The sequence below is a fragment of the Lepisma saccharinum genome, chromosome 7 (assembly GCF_977018435.1).
Source record: "Lepisma saccharinum chromosome 7, izLepSacc3.1, whole genome shotgun sequence".
Taxonomy (NCBI): Eukaryota; Metazoa; Arthropoda; class Insecta; order Zygentoma; family Lepismatidae; genus Lepisma; species Lepisma saccharinum.
In genome coordinates, this window is record NC_139235.1 from 92,903,336 (window position 1) to 92,915,752 (window position 12,417).

The following is a 12,417-nucleotide window of genomic DNA, read 5'->3' on the forward strand; positions in this document are numbered from 1 at the left end:
AAAAGAGAATAACTTATGTAACCAATATAAGGATTTTGAACAAAATTAAAATTTGGGATTAGATTCTGGAAATTAATGTGTAATGCAAGTTGTTAAAAGACCCATCTTTGATACCTGCTTCAGCATAATTTTCGCATTACTTTTCGATAAGTTATATCATCGTCATTGCATCTACTGTTAATATAATTGCACTAAGGAATGTTTTTTTGTATTTTTCAGAGCAGCAGATGCTGTACAGAGAGTTCCTCCTCCTATGTTTCCCAGCTCTTATGATGAATAGAAATACGTTTGACAGGTTTATGATAAGCATAGGTTGGAATTCGACCCTAATGAATGACTTGTTCAGGTAGGTTTCTGTTTTAAATATATTAGATACTTTCTGTTAACATACATTGTGTTACATACAAAGTTGAAAATGTCGACCTCCGTGCACAGTGGTTATCATATTGCACTACGATGTCAGGGGTCCTGGGTTTGAATCCCAGCCTGGACTTGGGTGTTCTTTGAGAGTGTTCCTTCATCAATTTCATATCATCACTCATCTCCATGTTTGCTATTAGCCAGAATGTAACAGAAAAGCGAAGTAAAATAAACCAAATGAAACAATCAAACAGATTTTGTGAGCAGCTGTACCCAGAAATTTCCATTGGGGCGGGGGGAATATATGATTGTATTTAGGGAGTATTAAGGCATATGTAACGTGAAAGTGACCATAAATTTAGCTTCCCCCCACTCTCCAGAAGAAAAGGTTTTAAGGATTTTTTTTGGAGGGGTGGATGTTGGAGATGTGAGCGTAAAACACTGTTTGAACCTCCCATATATCTTATGGGAAAATTAAGTTGAGTGCATATTTCAAGTGCCAGTTATTTTGTACATTCACAAATGTGTTAATACTTCGGACTAACCTTATGAGTTTATACTAAACACAGTCAAAAAAGTTTTGCATCACCTGAGAAGTGATGAAAATAGCATCCGCAACATGCCGAAGTGGACAAGAAACGATGAAGCAGAGCTCATTGTGCGAAGTAAGGCGGTCGACGTGCAATACCGATCACCACAGACTACTACCGGAGTCGGCAAGCGTATGCGTGTGTTCGAGCGTAGCACCACGGTAGTCGGCGAAGGTTAGTTAGGTGTCCCTTGTGTCCAGTTAGCAAAGGCGAGCGAGTGCAGCTGTGTGCAAGGCAAGCCTAGTTGCACGATAGTGCAGTTTGATCGGGCCAGGATCATCACGCTACTACAGACTGGCATGTCACAACGGGCTGTAGCTAGGGCTGTTGCAGTGGCGCAAGGCGATGTCTGTAGGACCTGGAGGCGGTATACAGACACAAGAACAGTAGCAGATCGTCAACGGACAGGTCGTCCACGGGTCACAACACCAGCACAAGACCGACTCTCAGCTCGGCGACAGAATACCGGCAAGGAACGGGAACATCACTCATGCCCTCCAGGCAGCCTCTGGTGTGCGTGTGTCAAACCAAACTGTCTGTAACAGACTCCGAGAACGTGGTTTACCTTCCAGAAGACCTCTCCGGCACCAGTACCTATTGTCATGACATCGGCGCGACTGTGTGCATTGGGGCCGTGCACATCGAAATTGGGGACCCAGTCATTGGGCTCATGTGCTCTTCACCGAAGAATGTAGGCTCTGTCTAAGGCCAGATTTACGAGTGAGGCCCTGGACTGCAGGATCGGCTTCGTGGGGTTCAGGGGGTCCATCCATACCAAGGAGGAGGAATCATGGTGTGGGCAGGGATCATGCTCGGATGTTGAACGCCCCTAATTCCAATTAGAGGGACACAAATAGCTGTTCGTTATGTCAGGGACATTCTTCAGACGACTGTGGAACAATTTCATCAGGAAATTGGTGACGAATTTGTCTTTGTGGATGACAATGCCCATGCACAGATGGTGCACGATTATCTGCCGGCAGCGAATATCCGTCGCATGCTCTGGCCAGCGCAAAGTCCCGACATGAATTGCATCGAACATGCATAGGCAATGCTAAAAAATGCCATTGCAAACCGTCCTGTGGCTCCTACCAATATTCTGAAGTTCTTCTTGCGGCACAGGACGAATGGGATCGCTTACCGCAAGATCACCTTGATCGTCTCATCCTGAGTATGCCACAGCATGTTCAAGACCTTCTTGCAGCCAGGGGAGGGCACACCAGGGGATAGAGAATGTTTCTGGTGGATCCGCTATGATGAACAGTTTTCTTGTGACAGTTCTTTGTTTTTTCGCCTCCATCATGAATTGTGCCATTTTTGTTTTATACATATTTCTGAGAAAATTGTACGTTTTTTGTTCCCTTTTCCTTCAACATGTCTTGTTCTTCATCTTTTCTTTTGAATTCCCACTGTCATTGTCAATAAACCTTGTGCTTTATATATGTTTTGTCATGATGCAAAACTTTTTTGACTGTATTAATTTTTAAATCCCTATATAGTGGTATGGAAACTTAATTCACAGGTGTGGGAAATGGACAGTGATATCAGTAAAGCCCAGTCTTTTATTTTGATCTCTAATTTGTCTTATGTTTGAATAAAAATCAGTTTTGTGTTATTGCATTTTGGGGATACATTAGAGCTTCATGAAGATTTTTACATTTTTCCAAATTTAGTTATACCTCTTGTGAAAGTGTTTCATGTGCATTGGCTGGTCCATAATTGCTGAAAATTTTAAATATTGTAGTTATGTTTTCTTAAATCAAGGACAATCATGCCCAAGAAACTGGCACCATGACTTTCTGTGCTGATCGCTGACTCTTGAACTTCTTGGAGAAGGGGTGTGATGTTATTCCATAGATCCATTTCTGGGTCATATAAAGATGTGCTTACATTTCATTCACTGGCCAGATTGGGGGGAAAAAATATCTTCATTGTCTTCTCCCATTGATGTCTCTCACTGCATAGTTGGAATTCAATTCTGGTTTCCTCGTTATTAAACTACTTTATCCGTTTGGTCACATTACACGTCAATGGTGTCATCTCCGTAAACATTTTGTAGCCTTCTGTGGATGTTGGACAGCTTGCATCCCTCCTCCTTCAATGATGGCATGTTGCTTCTGCACGGAATCCATTATTTACCTACAATGAAGGAGAAGAGTTACTGTATTACGGAAAGTCATTTTTATAGATAGCACTTTTTCGTGCTTTTATTACTCTATATGGGCAAACAAGCCATTGTTAATGCTTTGTCTGTTCCTGAAAAATATGTTTTTTTTTGTAATGAGTGTTCTTGTGTATTTTACAATTTGTGGCAGAGTCTTGTATAGATTGCATTCCTTAGCTTCATTATGCAGAAAGTCTTTTTAAAGTTATTATTTATGATACAATCATATCAATCCTATACTATTTCATATTTTATTATGACAAGGTAATTGCTCTCGATTCTTGTCTATGAGAAGCACAGCCAGGAAGCAGTCGCTAGGAACTCCAAGTATTGATGAGTAAAGATGTTACAGAAATTTTAGTAGGGCACCAGGTAACAAACAACTTCGAGGAAGCAAAGATGTGCATCGACCTGGTATTTACAACGGCAATCCTTGGAGGATAAAGTATGTGTTCTGATAGAGGGGGAGCAGTTGAGATCAGATCAGTGAGCAGAGCATAATAGACACTACTTGAGAGAGAGTGGTCTTTCTTCGAATGTCGGTCTGAAGGCCTGATGCAGGTCTGACACCAAGGTAGTGGTGTTGTTACACTTTACCTGTACTTCGACATCGGTAAGAACAAAACTACTTTCTTCTACCGTTCAGCAAGTCTACGGAGAACATCAGCTTCTAGTTGAAACAGGTATTTTCCTAACATCATGCCGAGACAATCTTAGTGAGACCTAAAGTCCAAATTAGTGTGTATTGTGTGTTCATTTGCCATTCTATGCTATTCAGGTACAACAGGTACAACCTCTCGCATGAGGATTAACCGCCAAGCGAGAATGAATGATGAAAAGTACTATCGCAACTCAAGGGACGTCTGAAGGTCCCATGTTAAGATCCCCGGTTCCTAAGGGAACGATACATAATGATGAAACGAATTTGCGGTTGCATCTATATATAGATGATTTCTTTTTGGAAGCACTTCCTTTCAACGTTGCTGAAGGAATGCGGATAATAAAAGAAGTTATTCCCAATTTTGCATTACATTCAGTACAGAACTAGTAATGAAACTTCTACTTGATAATAATAATAATAATAACCCATAGCATAATAGCCCATGAGAACCAGCTGCCTACCTCACTCCCATATGCCTCAACAGAGGTGTGAGATCATCCAAAAAGTTACGGCTGACTACGAATGCCCAATCATCTTCATAGGTTTTCCATGACAGGGTCACACTACTCATTCGTAGCTCCCCAATTTCCTCACGATGCTGGGTGGCCACGGGTCCCATACACTAGCCGAAATCCCAGGAGAAAAGTTGTTACGATTCCCCCCAGGAGACTCAAACCAGTGAGTGTCCCGTAGCCCGAGCCCAAAGCTTGTTGCCTTAGACTACACGCCACGGTGCGGAACATAAATATACATAAAATATAAAGTATTTGTTCTAGAATTTGAAATTCAATATCTTTCCCCCAAAATTTACATGAATGGCATCTAATTTTCATCATGCATTTTTTATAGATTTTGTTTTTCTTTGAAGAGGGGATTGAAGATTTCTAAGCCCTACCTTTGATGATTACTCCCTTGCCTAATCCAGGATCCCTTTAAAAGAAAATCATCAATAATGATTATACATCTGTATGAGAAAACAAATATTTTTTTACACTGAAATTGAACCACATTTAACTGTGAATCCTGCAGATACTGGTAGCTCATGAATTGTTGTCTGAATTTTAAAAATGTGGGAAGTAGTTCTGTGGCTTTAAAAGGTATGAATATATAAATCAGTGCGTGTGCTCTATATTACAGTCCTGTCACAACAGCTGTTGTTTTCACGCACACAAAATTACAGTTAATAGGTTGGTTTAAATCAAAATTCTCTCCTTTCAGAGCGGTGGATGTGTACAGTAGAGGAGGATTGTCATATCGTGACTTCTTGTATGCGATGGCTGCCTTAGATCCCTCAACACAGCATGGAGGCTCCCCTGCAGAGTTGCGTTGTAGATACATCTTTAGGTAAAGAAAGAATTCGACTGAATTTGCTTTATAAAATAGCATATTTACTCTATGTACTTCTTTTTATTCTGAAACTGTGATAGAAAGTGATGCACATGGCTCATGGCTCAGAGGTAAATGCTACTTATCCTATATAGGTATGCAACTCGTTATGTTTTTCCATGATGTGTGTTGTTGAAGTTGCAAGTTCAATGTATCAAGTAAGTAATAGCAATGCTCTACACTTGGAGGGGGTGGAGGATGATCGTTAAAGCTCGGCCGGACCTTTGGCCGGTGCCAGGGCAGATGTTTTCAAATTTTCCTTTCCTTTTGAAAAACCGCTATGGTGTTCCAAAAGCTGAATTACATCAGGTTAGAATTCGTTCTAGAGCAATGAAGTGAATTTTCATGTGGTTTGTTTTCAGTGTTATCTAGATATTCTCAATAGTTTTATATAAAAATAAATAACCATGGCATAACATCCCTCGAAGGGCCTTGGCCTATCTCCCGACTGTCAGTCTCCCTCCCACGGTCCTATCTAGAGGTGAGGAGATATTCAACCGGTAATGGGGTGACGTGGGGTTAGCACGTCGAACCCTCAGCCGTTATAGGAGATATCCATGACCGGATTACGCTACTCACTCGTAGCTCCCCAATTTCCTCACGAAAACAGTGAAAACAAACCACATGAAAATTCACGTCATTGCTCTACAAGGAATTCTAACCTGATGTAATTTTTCAGATTTTGGGATATCATAGCGGTTTTTCAAAAGGAAAAGGAAAATTTGAAAACAGCTGCCCTGCCGGCAGCCAAAGGTTCAGCCGAGCCTTAACATGTATGTCAATCGGATGGACAAATGTTAAATTTTCAAATCTAGAAATTAAGCTGCATTATTTTGCAGTAGAAGTGACGATTCATGTGTACATTGTGAAATGTGCCAATCAAAGGCCCTTGTACTGGCAAATGGACTTTATGGCCTCAAGAAGATGAACATTAAAATATCTACAGTAGTAACTTTCTGATGTGATTGCAAAGAAAAAAATATCATTTTCAACTCTGTGTGGCAATTTTTTAAAATAAACATTCTTATTGGAAATTGGCAATGCAGATCAACTGCTCCTTTATTTTCATGTCATCTGATTCAACAGTTAATGAAAAGAGTGATTTGTACAAATTAAGGTTGTGAAGTGCAGTGATGTATAGTGGTGTCTATTACAAAAGTGAAGACTAGTAGTGACAGCAGATAAAAAAAACAATCTCGATTTTCTTCTGTAATTTTTGGAACAGGTGAACTGATAAATAGTAACCGGCGGTGCAACAGCCCTTGAGAGCCTAGGTCTACTCAGTTGTTAGGGTAACTGACTACCTCCGATCCCCAACCTGTTCAAGTGGCTCCGGCACCCACCCAGCATCATATTAAGTGGGTACCTGGAGGAAACTGGGGGATAAAGGCAGTCAGGGGCGTGGTGCTGATCACATCACCCCCACATTTGGCCATGAACAAGAAAGTGTGGTGTCCTAACTCCACCCCTCCCCCATATGCCTTCTAGGTATGGTGCAAAGCACAGGGGAGCACTTTACTTTTTTTTTTTTACTTTTAGCTCATTGTTGTAACAACATGTACTGTTCAGGGAAACCAACACTAGAACTTACAGAAGCTTACAAAAAAAGGCTAATATTGGAACGCTGAAAAACCAGCTATAGTGCACTCTTTCCCACCAATTTCTATCTTGTCTTTATTACACACACACTTTCTAGAGTTTGAGGTTGGCTAACTCTGTAAGAGCAAACAGAATATTGCCCTGTTTAGATTGTTTTTACCTAATGGTTAGATTGTCTGTACAGAGCCTTAAATCAATCAACCAATAAACATTCGCTTCTTTCTCTCTTTTAGGTTTTATGACCGGAATCAGGACAGTAAATTGGAATACTCTGAATACAAGACGATGATTGCTCACATTCGGAAGTTGAGAGGGTTGCCTGACGACCAAACAAGCACGGCGAAGGAAGCTGATGCATCTGCTAAGTAAGGTTTGAATTATTTTTCCTCACCAGTTTTTAACTGAACATTCACTCAGTGTTTCGCACATTTTTCGTATTATTTTCATGTATGAAGAATAAAACTTAGTTGTAGCACAGTCATGACAATGAAACCAACTATTCACTCCAGGCTTCCCAATTCAGGCATCACGTTGTTTCTAACTTTCTGGTCCATCTGCTGTTTCACTGCCTCAGTTGCCACGGTAACTGGCCTCCCACTCCAGTGTTCATCACTGACATTTCGTCTTCCATTTTTTAAAATGGATCTTTCCACCCATACATACATTCTCCCCTGACTTAAACAATTGTCTCCGTACTGAACCTTCATTGTGCTGTAATTTCAGAAGGTTTCACTCCCTCTGACCACAAAAAAAGAATAACACTTTGCTCTTCTACGGTGCAAGTCAACAGTGGAACGGCCATGTTGTATGAGCTATTGTGCAGGAGCATACTGCTCGATCGTCACAACACCTTTATTGCGTGTTGCTAAGGAACCATTTTGAGTACCGAAATACACATTTTCTTTGTGCACAGGTGCAGCACCAGGGGGGCACACCCCTTAATTTTCTTCTGCACCCCCATCTGCACCCCCTACCCAAAATCTATATTCTACCGAAAATATTACCTCTTACAGTGTCATATTATGTCATAACGTTGTCATGCTGAGGGCCAAATGTTAGGTACTAAAGTGAGACTGCTGCTATTATTTACAACAGGTAAGCATTGATCCTACTCTAAAAGAGACTCCGCATTTATTTAGCTGTACTGTTAGCAGTCTGTTAATGTCAGCGGTCCTTGTCTTTATTTCTTCAAAATTGTTGTTAAGAATTGTTTCTTCTTGTGTTTCAAGCAGTCTGCGTTTTACGATAAATGTATGTAGCTCAGTGTCAGTTGTATGTTTTCCTTTGTACTGTTGATGCACAGTTTTGTTGTCTACGTACTTGTTGTCTGCCTACTTGCTCTTCCTCTTTTCTTCAAGTTGCATTGGAACAAAAATTACAGTTTCTTTCAAGTACCATCAGGTTGTCCTCGGGAAATTATTTACAGCAAGTTTTATCGTGACAGTAATTTCCTTGTTAATTCGTTCTACTATACGTACAAAAGTACCTGGAATTTGTGAATAAAACACAAAATACATAATTAATCATCAACATTTATTTTGTCGCCTTCAAAATAGGGGCCATCAGATTCAACACACATATGCCAAGGCTTAACCCAGTCTTCAAGACCCTTTTCAAACGTAAAAGACTGCATCGCCTTGAGTTCCTTCTGCGAATTTCCTTTAATGGATTCAATTGATTCAAGACTCCTTCCCCGAAGTGGTAACTTGAGTCACGGAAAGACAAAAAAATCACACTGAAACATATCTGGAGAATATGGGGCTTGGACGAGGACATGAGTTTTTGGCCAAAAACTTGTGAACAAGAGTAGACGTGTGCGACAACGCATTACCGTGGTGCAAAATCGAAGAATTGTTTTTCCATAACTCTGGTCTTTTCCGGCGAACATTCTCACTCAGATGCCTCATAACGGTCACGTAAAACTCTTTATTCACAGCTTGTCCCACTGGAAGGAGTTCTGAGCGCACACCACCACGATAATGAAAGAAAACAATGAGCATGACCTTAATTTTTGAGTGACTTTGGCATGGTTTTTTGGGTTTTGGTCCATTTTCGAAGCGCCATTCCGAAGATTGTTGACCTGTTTGCATGTCATACTCATACACCCATGTCTCATCACCAGTTATGATGCCTTTCATGAAGGTTGAGTCACTAGAGGCTCGCGAAATCATGTCTTCAGCAACATCTCTGCGATATGCTTTTTTGCAGGAAATTCAGTTACTTCGGAACAACGCCGGTTTTGAAGCACCATTATCCTGATATTTCCGACGTTTTCGTCAGTCGTCGATGTGGAAGGTCGACCAGAACGGGGCAAATCTGCAACAACTTCTCTGCCTTCTTTCTTGTACCATGCATACGCTTGTGTTTTCGACAGACACGAATCACCAAAGGCCTTTTGTAGCATTTTCAACGATTCAGCACATGACAGTCCATTGGCAACACAAAATATCAAACAAATGCAAATGACACTCATCTATACAACGTATTTAACATTTGATTAATAACAGAATTTTGTACCTCAAATGGTTGTTCGTTTCTCAGTTCTTCAGTTTCATTAGCATATTATCATAGATGCCTACTAAAAGTTGATTGATATTTGATTTAGGGACTGAAACATTCATGCATATTTCATGCTTTCTTTATTTTTAACGCCACACCCTCTAAATTTCACTCTGCACCTCCTCAGCACCCCTAGATGATTAATCCTGGCTCTGCCGCTGTTTGCGCATAAATCTCCATGAAGTTTAAAATAAAATTCCTGTTATTTAATGACTTGCTCTCATATAATATGAGAAGGGTGCCTGTATCTATATTTGTCTATCATCTGGCTACACTGCAGTAGGATGCCATCTTCATTTCTCCAGTGAATATACAGCCATAAAATATACATGTTTTAATTTTGTGTGGTAAATTTACTGTTTCTTTCCATTTTTATTTATTCACCCCTCTGGCTTCTTTCCTTTCTTTTTTCATGTGTGTACATATTAGAGTGCTGCAATGAGCATCTTTTGCTCAAGCGGCAAATAGTTCACACGAGCAGCAAATATTTCACACAAGCAGCAATAGTTCACATGGGCAACGCTAGATAGCACACAGAATTGATAGTTCTTCCGCTCGAGCAAAAAACGACTGAAATACATTCGAACTCTCGAACCCTATTAGTAGACTAATTTCCGTAATTTGTCTATGGTAGTGGGCCCTCAAATATGGATCGTGAAGTAAAAGACGAAGTGAAATTGAAAAATAAGTGAACGTTACCATCCTCTCCATGTTAAAATGCAATTTTTTTGTATCTTACCGAGATACGTGAAAATGAAATAGATGATTATGCGCTGAAACTGCTTAGGATGACATTCTATGTTTCTATGATTATTGTCACATTGAAATGATGTTCGATTGAATGTTATAACTGCATTTTATTATTTCGCAGAATATGATTATCCTTTTCGGTAAGTGAACAATGATGAACACTACTTGTTGCACTGTGATACGATATTTGTAATTGCTTAGGCAGGGCTCTCACCATGTGTATCCATTTTACGTTTGTCTGTAGATATTGCATACTTTCATATGTGCTATATTTGAGCCTTACATAATGATATACGGAATTATGATTTAGAATTGTTATTGCATAGAATGGTTTCCTTCCATGTACAGGTTTTAGGTTCTGAATTACGGGATGTTGCCAATCATTCTGCTACAAGTGCGGTACGATCGAGTGTAGCACGCTCGAGCATGGAAGATTCAATCAAGTATTTTCGAGCGAAAGTGGTCCGATGCAGTACTCTAGTACATATATATTGTTAATAACTGTGGGTATGCTATCAGGAAATTGTCTAGTATCAGTATTTGATTGTGTTTGTTAGTCATTGATGTACTAACCCTCATCTTTTTACATATGATCTCTCTGTATATGTACAGTATGTGTGTGTTCGTTTTTAGGAAAACAGTGCTAATGAAGGGGATATAACCCCACACCAAGGCCTTCCATACTTGCAATTGGGTGCTGGCAACAATAAGTGTATTTATTGCATAACTTTTATTACTCCACAAATAATTTTGGTGTTTATAATGTAAACAAACTCAAAAAGTTCACTTAAGCCTTTATCCTTTACTGTACAGAGATCCTGTAATATTAATTCATGAATATTCTTTTGTTCTTTTACAGATTGTTTGGAGTTGAGCCTGGTTCTCAGATTTCAATTGGTGACTTTTTAGCAGCAGTTGGCCAGCTGAAGTTTCGGGGTACATCAATGCTGTTACGTTCACCCAATTCCATCATTAAGCACATTTCAAAAGTTCGGTAAGATTTACTTGTGTCAATTACATTTCATACTAATGTGACTCTTACGGTTCCTTTTCATTGTTATTCAAACATACAATCATTGTGTAACCTGGTGTAAAGTACTATTATTAAGATTGTGAATTGCAAGACAATGTCATTCGCATTCATCAGCTTTGTCTTTAGTAATTATAACTTTATATTCAGCTAAATATGATATTTCAATTTTAGTGTTAAATGAGCATTGATTACCAGCTGCTGTTCTAACTTTGAGTCATCGCATGCATTAATAGTGTATATATAGATGTAGAATGTATAACCACAAGGCCTTAGTAACTGCAATATGCACACTAACATATTCAAATTAATGATTTAATGGTAATTCTTTATTGATAATCTGGTATAATGACTATTGCTGAGCTGATACCACCATTTGCCGATACCCTGACCAATTCCTACTGATACCGATACTTGTATAATCCCAGTATAAAATAACAAGTTGGTAAGTCACATTAACTCGTCACATCACAAGGCACAATGTAATATAATTTGTGCGGTGGTCCGAACCAAGTGTCGCAGAAATAATAATACATTTGTTTATAATTAATACGTTAATATAATATATATATGTCTATTCATCTTAATATATAAATTAATTAATAAATGTTGTTGTTATTACATGAATAGAAAAAATACGCTATAAAATCAGAGATTCAACAGCAAATATTCATCATCTAGCTTACGTGTACTTCGAGTGCTAAAATTTGTATAAAAACAACCGTCCTGGCAAGGAAATTATTTCATAACTTATGGTTGTGTGAATTACTTACTTTTTCAGATTAAAATGTATTCTCAAAAATATTTTAAAATATAAAAGTTCTTGTACTTACGTTTAGGTGAGTATCTATTTTCTCCAAACGACGTTTCGGGAAACCACTGTTCCCCTCCTCAGGTTCTTTTTTTAGGCTATCTGAAATACTCCACAGCCATGTCAAATCTCTTCAAAAGCCAGGAAAAAGGATATGGTATGACATTGGTGAAGGAAGAATTTGGAAATTAATGTGAAATAAGTAAAAATTGAATATTTATTGAATAACAACAAATGTTAGGTCCAGTTTATGAAAAGTAAAGTTCCTGATTAATATTTTATCTATATTATTACAAGTAGTAGCATACATAATTCTTCTTTAGTACTGTCATTCAAAGCCGAATGGTCCCAATCTAATTTCGGCAGAAATAAATAACCCTCAATTGGCCGATGTTAGCAATCACACAAAAGACTTAGAAGGGAAGAATACAAGAAATTGCTGAATCCACTTCCCGCTTGAACGTAGATAAAACAAAGGTAACTTCACATCGACTTCATCCCTCTTTT

General features: G+C 39.0%; 1 protein-coding gene across 1 annotated transcript in view; it reads left to right on the forward strand.

Annotated features, from left to right (window-relative positions):
• LOC145990024 (uncharacterized) overlaps positions 1-12,417 on the forward strand; it is a 65,833-nt gene that overhangs the window by 18,087 nt on the left and 35,329 nt on the right. Inside the window, exons 4-7 of the mRNA XM_083125649.1 lie at positions 220-346; positions 4,994-5,119; positions 6,994-7,125; positions 10,929-11,063. Coding sequence (XP_082981775.1) covers positions 220-346; positions 4,994-5,119; positions 6,994-7,125; positions 10,929-11,063 — 520 coding nt within the window. The remainder of the gene's footprint in view (positions 1-219; positions 347-4,993; positions 5,120-6,993; positions 7,126-10,928; positions 11,064-12,417) is intronic.